Source organism: Manis javanica, chromosome 5 (genome assembly GCF_040802235.1).
Source record: "Manis javanica isolate MJ-LG chromosome 5, MJ_LKY, whole genome shotgun sequence".
Lineage (NCBI taxonomy): Eukaryota > Metazoa > Chordata > Mammalia > Pholidota > Manidae > Manis > Manis javanica.
In genome coordinates, this window is record NC_133160.1 from 124,433,990 (window position 1) to 124,448,312 (window position 14,323).

Sequence of the window (14,323 nt, forward strand, 5' to 3'; positions counted from 1 at the left end):
CTTGCCCTTTAACCACTTTTTCTCCAGAAATTAGAAAACTGCTTGGCACTACTTAGGAGAAACTCTCAATAGAAAGTAAGAAATATACAGATTGTTATTTTAGAAGTTTTCTGATATGAAAAATGCATCCATACTCCCAAAATGTTACCTTAATCTCAGTATTTTAAACTTCACTTTCGACGGTCATGGTTATGGATTATCTAAATTAATCAGAATAGTATTACATTTAATATAAGAAAACAATGTAAGGGCTTTTTTCCCCAAGATTAGAACTGTGATGTTACAGCTGTAAATGTTGCACCTTTAAAACAAATCTTAGATTATATTCTGTAATAATTAAACTAATGTAAGGTAGCTTCTACAATTTACTTGGCACCTACAATATGTTTTATGTATCTTGTATATATTAGCTCAAACATCCTAGCAACACAAGGAATCAATATTCTTGCTATCACCTTAAAAATGAAAAAACTGAGGGTCAATGATATTAAGTAACTTGTTTTGTGTCACAGGTGGGACATGGCAAAGCCAGAATTTAAAGCAAGGTCCATCCATCCACTAAGTTTATGATTATTAAGCTGCATCATCCTATCTACTTATACCTTAAAAGTACTGCTAAACATTGTACAACTCTGTTGTAGCATAATAAATGAAACTCCAAAATATTATTTCATTAATGGCATGTCAATAAAAGGGCTACAGGATGATGGCTGATGAACTTGGTTATAAGAGAAGAATACAGGGACTAGTTCAACTGGATGACATACAGAATCTCAGCAATTTCCATTTAAAAGTTGTGGAAAAGGTTATTACAAAAAAGGGAAGTAAGGATAATCAGGTTGAAAAATAAAGGCATGGATTACAAGGGGATCATTCTGGAGGCATCATCCAGGCAGGTGCACCTCCAATCTTATGTGAGACTTGAGATTTTTAGTTGGCAAATTTAGTGGTTTTAAATTCAGAAATCTCAGTTTGCCTAAATGGGTATGTCTATTTCCCTTTGTGGGTAAAACTGCAATATTTCCAGAATCTCTCGTCTGGTCTTAGTGCATCTCTATATCAATAGGTGTTTCCAAGGGGTGGAGAGAAGTAGGCCATCTCCATATCAATAGTTGATTACAAGGGCAAGAGAGGGCATATCTGGACCAGAGGCTGGGTGGGGCCTCTTCTTCTGCAGCAGGATCACAAGAGACACAGGAGAGAAGAAGTGGATGACAGAAATAAATGTGTTTCTCCCACTTTATTTCTCCTTTTGACTGGAATATATACTGGATGAAAACTTCGGTTTCAAAGGTTTTTTGTCCTGGAATTTTCCCCCAGAGTTTTACACCTTGTAATATGTAACCTCAGTAAGTTATGGAAATAATAAAATTCACATTATTAATAATTGTTTATTATATATAAGAATACATTTCATGATCATTTTGATAATTCGTGATTGTTAACTCAAGCATTAAGATACTATAGTTTTCCCTGAGCCGATGGAACTCTGCGCTTTTTAAAATTTCAAGTTATAAATATTAGGCTGATAATTAGAAATGTGGTTTTATTTGTAGGATAAAAGAGAACTCCATTAGTGTCTTTTTTATAAGAACACTGTTCACCATCTTTGATTTATAAGAGCTGCTCAAGTGCTAGCTAGATGTCTATAACTGCCCAGTCTGAGAGATGTGTTTGAGAGAATCACATATATTAAAAGGTAATAAGGATATTCGATTTTCTAAGCATATAAATGGAATTGTTTAGGGAATTTAATCATTAAGTTTACAAGCCAATTAAGCACTAAACAAAGAGCAAACTAAGTGATCTTTCTTATTTTACATAAAATTACCAAATTTGCCAAAAAAATAGACTTATAGGTCAAGCCAAGTTCTTGAATTGATAACTGTACTTATATTCACATCATAAGAAAAATTCAATTGACGACACAAAAAATATCGTTGTTTTTCCCACTGAATCATGTACTCTTAAAAATGTTAGTCTGCTAGTCTGAACTGAAACTCACTCATGACCCTCATAATCCTATGTTTTTTATTTGACTGGCTTATTTTATCATCCTGGAGTTACTGAAATGTTTACATAATAGTCTTTAGACTGACACTCTAGCCTGGGAAAAATGGCAGACAGGTTATCTAAAAATTTAAAAATTCCCAGTGAGGGATGATGCAGCGATCACAGCTAACACTGGACATAGACCAGTCAATGATGATTTTCTGGTACCCTTCACTGTCCTGAATTGTTCTTCAACTTGTCAGCAGATAACACGGTTTAGGGTAAACTGTTTTTAATAAACACACCATTTAATAAGTAAATATTTTCAGTATGTGCTACAGAATTATTACACATATTCAAAGAAGTAATAATATAATAATATATTATTTTCTTAGAATTTTGGTTGAAGTGGCAAGTTCCTTTCCTCACCTTCTATTCTCATTCACCTGGGAAAAACCTGAAATCATTAATTATTACACAAATTTACACCCTAAATTTCCTAATTTTATTGCAATTGGTTTCTTAAATTTCTTCCTTTATCATTCCAGTTTAAGAAACACTAAGACCACAAAAACAACACTTGATGTGTTAAGCAGTGGGGATAGAAAAAGGATCTGATTCAATAAAGGACAGCAACTCGTAACAGAATATAGGTAAGAAAGATTTCATTTCAATCATCAAACACTGCTTACCTGTGAGCCTGTGGAGTAGCGTCCAGGAGTCCGAGAACCAGATGTTTTCCCTGAGCCAATGGAACTCTCTGTGCTTTTGCCACTGCAACAATGTGTCCGCAGGCATTTCCCATACTCTTTTCGTACCTAGCCAATTAAATATTAACTGCTGTTAGCAACTAATTCATTTTAGCTAGGAACTATGATAAAAAATGTGTTTTATTTTTAGATAACTCCTTGCCCTATAGATATAAGGAACTCTGCTTAACATATATTTTACAATATAAAATAATGATACTCAAACTGCCAAGCTTGAAGTTTTGCATAACTGGAACCTCTTAAAACACATACACACACATTCACACACATACATCCAACCACATCACAACAACACTACAACCTACTTCAAACAACCAAGACTTAGGACTCTTCAAGACACCATTTTTATCTTCATAAATTTGCTATGAAGTAGCTTATTGGTGCACTGTTCTTTACGGAGAAGTCTAGTGAGAAAGCTACAGAGAGAAGGGATGGAAAAAGGGAGTGAGAGAAGGAGACAGAAGAGAGAATAAAGAAAGTAAGAGGAAATGTAGTAGGGTAAACATTTTTTTAATCTATATTTTTTGAAGTTTGTTTCCTGTAAAAGAGGTCAGATTTGCAACTTTAGTATATGAAGCACAAAATATTTTATATTCCTTCAAAAGAGTTCTATACAATAATTGTAGAGAAATGTGAATGCTTTTCTTTATAGCATTGCTGATTAAACTCTTAATCCTGGTTAGAGTACAAAATCACAGTAAAAACGGAGATAAACATTTTTCAGTTGATTTTTTTAAGTAGGAAAGTGTATCAATGCATTTTGGGAAAATTTCATTATGTTTAAAATTTTTATTACTGCCTATGTAATCAAACAAGACATTAAGAAAATAAACAGTAATTGCCCTAAATCATACCTCCAGTATCAACCATTACAAAAATAATCCCCAACTACATGTTCATCAACTAAAAACATTCTGGGACATCTTTTGGTTATATGTTCACAAATATACATTTACTATGAAATAACACTGTATCTTAGCTCTTCATATCCTGATTTCACAAGAGTTCATGCTTTCACAATTGTGACAATGTACATTCCAAAGTAATTTTATTTAAAACATAGTTACAATACATGCTCTTTTTGAGAAATGTTTTAAAGTCAAAAGCAAAAAAAGGAGTGTGAATGATACATGAAAATTAGTATTAAAAACTAAAACATGTTATTTAATACATATTTCATCCTATCAATGATATAGCAGAATCAGAGACAGAATACATTCAGATTTGTTTGAAGAACCCAACATTTATTGAATGCTTATTAGGTCATAGAGACAATGGCATAGTACAGGTGAATCAAAGCATGGAGGGAGAGTGGCTGGGGTAAATAGTAGGAGACCAAGGGAAGCTTCTCAGAAAAGACTTCTGAGAGAATCTTCAAAAGATAGGTTGAATTAGGCAGTTTAGAGGATGGAGTTGAAAGAGAGGATAGACAAGAGAGAAAAAGGCATGCTAGTTGTTCAGGACAGTCTGAATGAAACAGGGAGGCATGGTGTGCTCAGCTTAGAGGCCTTTCTCTGATCTAGAATGCCAAACCTACATATTTCTTAATATGTTAAAGTTGTATAGATCTGTTTCCAGCCAGTCTCTTCTATGCTACATTTACCAGTAATTATAAATAATTATTTTAATCAGTATTTGTAAACTAGTTTATATTTTGTTTATTTTGTAAAAGAAATAAGTCTGTGTCTGTTTGCATGTGTGTTCAAGATATTCAAGATATATGTGGAATGAAGAAATTTATAATTTTTAGTCATTATTTACCAGGAATTGTGCTAGGTGCCTACATCAAAATAACCCTGGGAAATAATTATTACCTACATTTTAATGAGAAGAATGCTGAAAAGTTTAAGCAATGAAACTAAACTAAAAGACTGGAAAGGTTAAACAATGTACCCTATGTGAAAAATATCTGAATCTTGTGGGTGCTTTATGATCTGAAAGCTCTTTCTAAGATGCCACATTTCTAAAATTAAAATATGACCAACACAAGGCATTACATATTATTAACATTTTTATGAAATTAATCTCTTTCGATTATCTCCTTCTTTGTATCTGGACAAAGTCAGAACAAATGATTAAATTAGAATTTGAAAAGGCTTAAAATAATCCCTATCTACAGGTAAGCAATATTAATTAGTTTAGTAATCTGTGCTGAATTTAGGAAGCATCTCCAAGAACCTAAACTTTGATCATAATCTATATTCCATTGTTTTTCCCAATGTACTCAACAATTGATATTTTCTTTTTAGAAGAGTGCTATAATGAAGTGATTTAACACTAGAAAAGCTTTACAAGAGAGGGAGAGAGAAGAGAGCAAGAAAATTATTCCTCTTCTACAAAGGCAGCAATATTGTATAAGCCACAGGAATTCATCATGGACTACTAACATCCAACAAAGGTTAAATATTCTGAGCTGATTATATAAACAATCAGCAAATCAAGATATTTGGTGATGCTAAGTCCCACATTTAGCTATGTTACTGAATCATTACTGACTTTATTTTTCTGTGAGTAGATTTGAAACGGTAAGCATATGTTTTAAAAAGAAGAAAGCAAAATGACATTGATCATGTCTATGAGATCGTTTTCTTTAGATTACAATAAAAACTTATTTGCTCAATTATTTGTATGTTTTATTTCACTATTTCACATGATACTCCAGCTTATCCCTATCAGATAGGACATACCATTTCAAAGTGAAGCTCTTCTAGAATATGGAAAATGGAAAAGAAAACATACCTTACCAGTGGAATATTTCTTTTGTACTCTCAGATTAGAAATAATTATGACACTCCTTGAGATGCATCACATAGTGGAGTATATAACAAAAGAAAAACTGACAACTTCAATGTCACCAGTGGAAACACTGGTGACACAGTTATGTAATCCACATTCAGAAAAGAGGACTCAAACTGTGATTTTTGTTAATAAGTTGAATCAATAAATAACCCTATAAATATCTCAAAAATGGAATATTGCATATTTCTCTAATCTAAACATATGAGCAACTACATTGGCTTATGTATATTACTGAAATTCAACAAGATGGTTTAAGAAAAACTTCAAATAATTGGTTGTTAAAATGTACTTATGCCCAGAACCATCTGTGTACTCAACACAATCTCTATCAAAATTACAATGCTATTCTTCACCGACTACAGAAATAGCAATCTGAAAATTTATACAGAATCACAAAAGACCCCAAATAGCCAAAGAAATCCTAAAAAGAACAAAGCTGGATGCATAACGTAACTGATTTCAATTATACTACAAAGTTATAGTAATCAAAACAGTATGATATTCACATAAAAATAGACACATAGACCTATCGAATAGAATAGAAAGTCCAGAAATAAAACATCATTAATATTTGACAAAAGAGCCAAGGATATTCAATGGGGAAAGGACAATTTGTTTAATGAATTGTGTTAGGAAAACTGGATAATCACATTGCAGAAGAATGAAATTAGACCTCTACCTTACACCACTTCCAAAATTTAACTCAAAATGGATTGAAGACTTAAACTTAAAACCTGAAACCATAAAACTCCTAGAAGAAAACATCGGAGAAAACTTCTGGATATTGGTCTTGGCAATGACTTTTTGGGTATGACACAACAAAAGCAAAAACTGGTAAGTGGAACTATGTCAGACTAAAGTTTCTGCACATCAAAAGAAACAACCAACAAAAGAAAAAGGCCATGTACAGAATGGAAGAAAATATTTTGAAATCATATACCCAATAAGGAGCTAGTATCCAAAATACATAAATAATTCATATAACTCAACATCAAAAATCTAAACAATCCCATTAAAAAAATGCACAGAGGAATGAAAAGACATATTTCCCAAGAAGGCATACAAATGCCCAATGTGAAAAGATGCTCATCATCACCAATCAGGGAAATGCAAATCAAAACCACAATGAAATGTCACCTCACACTTGTTAGAATGGTTATCACCAAGAAGACGAGGTAACACGTGTTGGTGAGGATGTGGAGAAAAGGGAACCCTTGTGCACTGTTGGTGGGAATGTAAATTAGTACAGCTATTATGGAAAACATATGGAAATTCCTCACAAAATTAAAAATAAAACTAGCATATGATCCAGCAATCCTACTTTTGGGTATATATCCAAAGAAACTAAACTAGGATCTTGAAGAGATATCTGCACTCCCATGTTCATTGAAGCATTATTCACAATAGCCAAGACTGGAAACAATTTAAGTGTCCATCAATAGACAAATGTATGAAAGAGATATGGTACATATATACAGTGGAATATTATTCAGCCTTTTGTGACAACCATGGAGCTTGGGGTATTATGCTAAGTGAAACAAGCCAGACACAGATAGGGGAAGACTACATGATATTACTTTCATGCGGAATCTAAAAAAAAGCTGAACTCAAGGAAATGGAGCAGAATGGTAGTTACCAAAGGTGGGGGTTGGGGTAAATGGGGAGGTTTTGGTCACATTACTACTTATAAGACAAATAGGTTCTGGGGATCTAATGTACAGGATGATGATGCTAGTTAACAGTACTGTACCATACACTTGAAAGCTGTTAAGAAAGGAGATCTTAAATACTCTTATGACAAAAAAGATGGTAATTATGTGAGGGGATGGATGTATTAGCTAATACTATGGTAGTAATCATTTCACAGTATATAATGCTATCAAATCAACAGATTGTACACCTTAAATTTATGTAATGTTATATTTCAATTTGTAAAAAAGGAATAAAAGCCTTTTAAGACTTTCTGAACTTTCAAAGAGAAGTATCTGTTTTTTTTGTAGGAAAACAAAAGAAAACAATTCCATGTTTTCTATATTCTCTCATGTTGCACCATGCATGTTCTTGGCACCCAATAAAAATGCTACCAAAATTGAAAAATTCAAAACAGAATGGATGAAAGAACAAGATACTTAATACTTATTACAAATCATTGAAAGTAAGCTTCTAAGTCAGGGCTTGGCAATCTTTTTCATGAAGTGCCAGATAGTCAATATTTCAGACTTTGTTAGCCGAGGGGCAAATCCAAAAATGCATCTATGTACTTATTTAAAATTTTAAATGTAACCATTAAAAAACATTAAAACGATTTTTGGCTGACCAGTTGTAAAAATTAAAGACAGCTGAACAAACCTGGCCCATAAACTGCAGTTTGCTTAAGTCTGTTCTAATAAATCACAAAATTGAGCTTGATGAGATGTATTTTTAAAATTTCACTTATGCTAAATATATTAAAAACCCCAGATGTTTTTGGATCTTGAGGTTCAATATTTCTATGCAGATATCAAATGCAATTCCTAGTTAAACCAGTATTTGTAAGACAAGGAAAACATATATAATAATTGAGAAAACTCTAACAGGTATTATCTAATAAAAAAAATACAACCAAAATAATTAATACAAAAAATACAAAAAAAATTTTCTGCTTTGTAGAAAATATCTATTTTAACAACACAATCTTGTTAGTCCAAATTTCCAGCTAATATATAAAATAAAGATTACAGGTAAATCTGGTTCAATATACTTGAAGATGTCATAATTGATTATGATGGCCCAACTTTCCCTTTATTTCACGGACAAATGCTTTTTCCTTAATCTCCTGATTTTGTTCCTTCACTTTCTGTATATATTTCACTGGCTTTCTTTTTAATCAGTTTATGGCTTTCTTCTACCAAAATCCAGAAATCTTTGCCAAGTGCTTAGTCTCTCTGGCTTCTCTGAAGTGTTTTACAATACTGACAACTGTATTCTGGACAGTTTCTCCTGTCTTTAATTCAGTGTATCATCTTGAATTTAATTCTCCTCAGACACTTCCTTCCTCTGTCTCTATTCTTTATCATTCACACATCTCCTACTCTTTATAGTCATCAAATGTGGTAGACTGCTAGCTGTTTATAGCATGCAATTCCTCATCTTCCTGGGGTTAAAAAGCTAGACTATGTTTCCCAGTCTTCCTTTCAGGTAGGTGGTACCACTGATCACCATATCTGATGGAAGGTGAGTAGAACTGACATGGAGCCACTTCTAGACCTTTACACAAGATCCTCTGTCTCTTTCTCAGACTACCTGATGTATGTCAGTACCCAAGGTGATCGTGGAAAGCACACATTTAAGTTGGTTGAGACTTCATCTGTCCATGTCCCTCCTTGTAACACCCCCATCAATTGGGCCTCAGATGAAAAATAGGTATTTATGGGGTTAAGCAAGTGAAATTTGGGGGATGTGTACACTAAGGATTTGGGAAGATTCATCCATTCTAATACAATCTCTTCTTTAAATTAAGCCTAATCCATAGACTAGAATCCACCCATTCTAGTATAAACTCTTTTCTTTTCTGTAACCTACATTTATAGACCTGAGTCACCACACTGTTCTATCCTATTTTTATGATCACATCAACCACATTTTTGATACCTACCACCACACAAAAGTGAAACAGAATAGAATTGGACACATCCTGACAAGTGGACAGCCTTCTTAACTTTTGTTTTAGGTCCCAAGAGTCTCTAAACCAAAAATCATGAACATAAATATCTTTACTCTTTATTTTCCTTACTTTCCAAAGAAAAAATTTAGGTCTTGTTTGTTTCTTAGGGAAAAAAAAAGACATTTTGCCATTTCATGTTCAGAGCCACCTCTTGATATCTCATAATTATTTTTATTACCTCCATGCTACACATGAGGAAACAGGGCATGGGAAGGTTAATTAACTAGCCCAAAGTCACATCAGCTTTTAGAAGGGACAACTAGGATTCAGACTCAGACTGTCTTGGCTCAGGGGTCTTTGTGATCGGAACTATAAAAACCACATATCTAATAGAGTTAAAAAGTATAAGATGAGAAAATCAATATTGAGATTTTAAAAAAATGCAATGAAAGAACTTAGTTGCTAAAATTAACTTTAAAAATGAATACTTTAGGTCCTTGTAGATGTGAAAAATCATACAAATAGACCAGTATAGAAAGAATATTGCATTCTAATCACTCAACTCACAGGTTTCATCAAAGATGCTTTTAAAGAAAAGAAGTTCAGAGACCATTACTAAGTTCTCCATCATTCATTCAAAAAACATAAATATGTTATTTTATCATAAAAAGTTTAGATATTTATGTTCTAGTATATAAAACTAGTTTTCAAAGAAATAAAAAATCTATTTCCTATGCTATGCTATATATATGTGTGTATATATATGTGTACATATAAATATACACATATATATACTGCCATAACATCCTAGAAAAGCTAATTTCTAACAAACAAACCCCGTATGTTTGCCAATAAAAGTACTAGACTACTCATCTACAAGCCTACACAAATATAATTTTTGTGCACTGTCCAAATCAGAAAATATTTTGATTCTGCCTTTTGCTGTTAAAACCATTAACTATTATGTTTGTATTTGTGTCTGTTGTCTTTACCATTATAAAGATAAAATCAATGAAGTAATGCATTTATTTCTTAGAGACAAAGATATAAAGAATGACTTATAGTTGCTTTGCTATAAGGAGATGTAAGCCATTTATTCTTCAACAGAGAATTCTTGCTTACCTTCTTTTGTAGGACACAATGGAAAATGAATATAAACATTCCCTGTAGAGAATTGAAAATGGTGAAGAGATACGCCATGATGACTGTGCTTTCATTAATATACATTAGTCCAAAGGCCCAGGTCAATCCTAATAGGCAGAGAAGAGCTATTGCACCTATAACCCATGACCTGTAGAGAGAAGAGAAAGTAAGGGTTATCATATAATTGGTCTTTAATTAACACAATTATGTTATATCAACAATACTGACACTGAAAAAAATGCCACAGTAAGTTTTATAGACAGAAAATGTAAGACAGGCAGTGTAAGTACTGTATTTTAATGAAGACTACAAGTTTTCAAGCTTGAGGAGATATACATGAATGAAGATGTTATGAACACAGAAATTCATTTAAGCAAAAGCGGATTTGTACTATTAAATTATTCATGTATTTGCAGCACATATGCAAATGATATGGAGATGCAATTATGGTGAATGGCAAGGGGGAAAAGGTCTATAAAGCTATGTTAGTCTCCACTGGTCTCATTGGTATGATAACATTTGTTTGATTGGACTCTCTCCATTTGTGCTTCATTTGATACACTTTTACCCCATTTTTCCAAATTTCCTCTTTTTCCATAAAAATTTTAGTGTTTAATGACAAAAACATAATGTATTAGAAGTAATATATGGAATGTATGTATGAATTTTAAAGTTCTGTTTGTCTGATTCTATAGTTATATAGAACAAGGGTGAGATATAGTGGGTGGTTAAAAATAGTTCCACTATAGATCGTGATTTGCTCACTTTCTGCCTTTAGATTGCTGCCTTCTACGTTACGTTGGGCAAGTGAAAAATCAGGCAATTGGCAGCTTTGTTGAAAAGAAACTTAAGGCTCAAGGCACCCTCACCTCTTTGATGTGTCTGTAAACTCAAGGGAGAAAATGGAGCTGAGAATGGGGATGGAGTGGTATGAACAAAGTAGTCTAGAATGGAAGACAAATTTTCAATCTCACTCCATTCCCTTTATTTCCTTCAGGCTTCCATTCACAATAGTAATAAACAGGTGAGAAAAGTCCATATATTTGTGGTTATATGTTATGTATTTACTATCAACATAAATGAATCTTTCCAATAGATGGGAAATCCAATAGTTGAAGATGTAATCCTTGTCAACTCCCAAATATATAGGAGAATATACATAGACCAACTATACAGATCAAACCAGTCTAGATCTCCACACACTCATGAGCCCATCTTTTCTTTTCCCAGCACACCTTCCTTGAACAGGGTAAACAGATTTCTTTTCAGCAGACTATTATCCTCCATTTACATTGTCTAAGGAAGAAATATCTATGGGAATTAAAACTTCGCAAAATGAAGGGGAAAAAAATCACAAATGTCTACCATAATCTGAAGCTGGGTTTAGTAAAGTTTTCAGAGAGAACTACATCTTAAGAAAGATATGGTCTCAAAGTAGAGAATTATTATTCAATTCTTATTAAAATTAATCTCAGATATGTACTATTTTTTGTCTACAACCATCAGCCACTATATTTCAGATCTAAACATTCAATAAATTTTAACATGTTTAATTTAAAACATTAATATTCTTGAATAAAAATATCCCTAAAGGAGCTTTGCCACTCACTATATGTGGCATGTTTACTTATGAATTAGAAAACATCTTAGATGTTAGTATTTTATTCTGTAATTAGATTCAGAAATACGGGAAATTTCAAGGTAAAGCTCTTAGCTTCTGACAGATATCGGAAAAAGGAAAAATGGGAAGAATCGCCATTAAATCAAGGCAAAATTGCTATTTAGATTTAGAAATAAAATGATAGGATAAAATATTCAAGTCAGCTATTATCCACTAGAAAACACATTTTGAGCCCAAGAATTAATGACAGAAACTGCAATGAGCCCAATTAAAAAAAAAATACTAAGCAAGAGCATGAAGAAGCCAGTGAAATGGTACTGGAGAAAAATGAAAGCAAAGGACTCTTCACCAGAAGAACAAACTGAAATCTACAGCAAGGTCGCCCACAGATTGCCAATCCTAAGCATATTGTTGCAGGACATTCATTTATAAATGAACAAAGAAAAAGGTCCCAAATATTAACATTTATGTTTCTTCTTACTAAGTTAGTACAGACTTGTAGCTTTGTTTTAAAAATTTTAAAGACATATTCATGAACAACCAAGCTGTTAATCAAGTGACATGTGTCAAATTTGAATGAGATAATTTTGCATATGTAAAACTTAATTTTTGAAGGAGGCATTTTTTCCCGTTTCGGATATTTCATATAGAAAGTCATTAATGTCAATTGTAATTGGGTAGTTGCATACCTATAAGATTATTTTGAAGCTATACCACTAAATCACAAAATAATTTCAGATGAGTGATGTCCAAACAAACAACAGAAAAGAGGACATATGCAGCACAGAGGAACACACCACAATGAGAGGAGAGAGCTGTTAAAAGCAGAACAAGTCTGTACCACATGAAGTTGCTATTACTGTGGCACTGAATTCAGGTGATATCCAATTAAAAGAGGTGAAGCAGAATGTTTTGGCAATACACCTGCAGCATATTTATTCTGCACAGAAGCTGTATGCCTGATTATTTTCCTGCACAGTTTGCTCTTCTGCCTCAATGTGAATGATAGAAGCTCTAATGATTTTTCAGTACTGATCTGACAGCTGGTTCATGGGACCACACTGATAAATGGAATTTATCAGCCATTCAGGTCATTCTTACTTGATGAAGGGTCTGTTATCCTCATAGCTAAAGAATGCATAGACATAAAGACAAGAACACCAACATTAGCATTTTATGACAAAGAATTTCATATGAAAATATTCTTATGGACCCCAAAGGCCTCAGTCCCCCACCTCCCTAAAAGGCATCATAACCTTCCCTTTATATCCAGAAGGTAAATCCTAACATGACCATGAGAACTGAAATAACAAGGAATAAAATCAATTTTACAATACTGCAATATCTCTTATGAAACTAAGAAATTCCATTTTTTTTCATCATGTGCTCACATTTTTCGTGACTTGACAGAGACATTTATTTCATAGAGATCACATTTCTCTAGAGAATGAGAAATCTTATGAGAAATCTGGAAAAGGCTTGGGGGCATACTTAAAATGATAGATTTCAGGTCACCTAAAGGTATCTTTATTCTGTAATATTAGTAGGTGAGATTACGTAATTATGGACAGTGTGCTTCTAAGTAAGTTTAACTTGGTGATAATTGACTGGAGTTAAATCTGAACACTATAACCCTTTGAAAGTAATCGATCCTGACTATTTTAAAATTCTTTCTGTTAGGGTACTGAGAAAAAAAATTGTAATAATCTTTTGTAGGAAGAGGAGCAAACATGCAGTATCTGCTCATTATCATTTATATTTACTAATTTATTTAGTATAATTCTGATAAAGTAAGATCCAAGTGGCAAATTAGTAAAGATAAGTTAGGTAACATTTTGGATGATCTTTTCACAAACATAGTTGCTGCTCAGTGAATTGTGACAGGACAGAAAAGGAAGAGAAACTCTCTGTTCTTTTTTTTTAACGGTAGAGCTAGGGGCAATAGTTTCTGATATGATGCATACACAAATAAAGCTCTTAGGGCCCCAACTGTGATGCATTTTCAGTAAAGAGAACTACTGATGAACAAATCTTCTTCTCCAGAATGATGGAAGAGTGAAGAATGGAGTGAGAGCCTGGGATCTGAAACCAGTTTGCTTGGGGTTTACACCCTAGGTCAGCCACTTATTGGCTTCTTGATTTTAGGCAACATTAGTTAATCTGTCATTACTTCATTCATCTATAATACTGATATGTATAATAATGGTTTCTTGTGATAGTGAAATGATCACATTGCTTAGAATAATGCCTGACCCATATTGTGTTCAGTAAATATTACATAGTTATTATTAGTCTATTTAAAGCTACAGTAAAGTCGCACAGAAAATACAGAAATTCTCATGCAAAGAATGAACA

At 32.9% G+C, this 14,323-nt stretch overlaps 1 protein-coding gene across 26 annotated transcripts in view; it reads right to left on the minus strand.

Moving 5' to 3' along the window:
- Positions 1 to 14,323, minus strand: part of ADGRL3 (adhesion G protein-coupled receptor L3) — a 798,791-nt gene that overhangs the window by 29,013 nt on the left and 755,455 nt on the right. For 16 of the 26 annotated variants that reach the window (XM_073237549.1, XM_073237548.1, XM_073237545.1 and 13 more), the window contains 3 exons: positions 13,070 to 13,096; positions 10,327 to 10,495; positions 2,685 to 2,810 (listed from right to left, as the gene is read on the minus strand). In XM_073237549.1, the coding sequence (XP_073093650.1) occupies positions 2,685 to 2,810; positions 10,327 to 10,495; positions 13,070 to 13,096 (322 nt within the window). The remainder of the gene's footprint in view (positions 1 to 2,684; positions 2,811 to 10,326; positions 10,496 to 13,069; positions 13,097 to 14,323) is intronic. The other 10 variants (XM_073237551.1, XM_073237547.1, XM_073237540.1 and 7 more) reach the window with 1 other exon arrangement.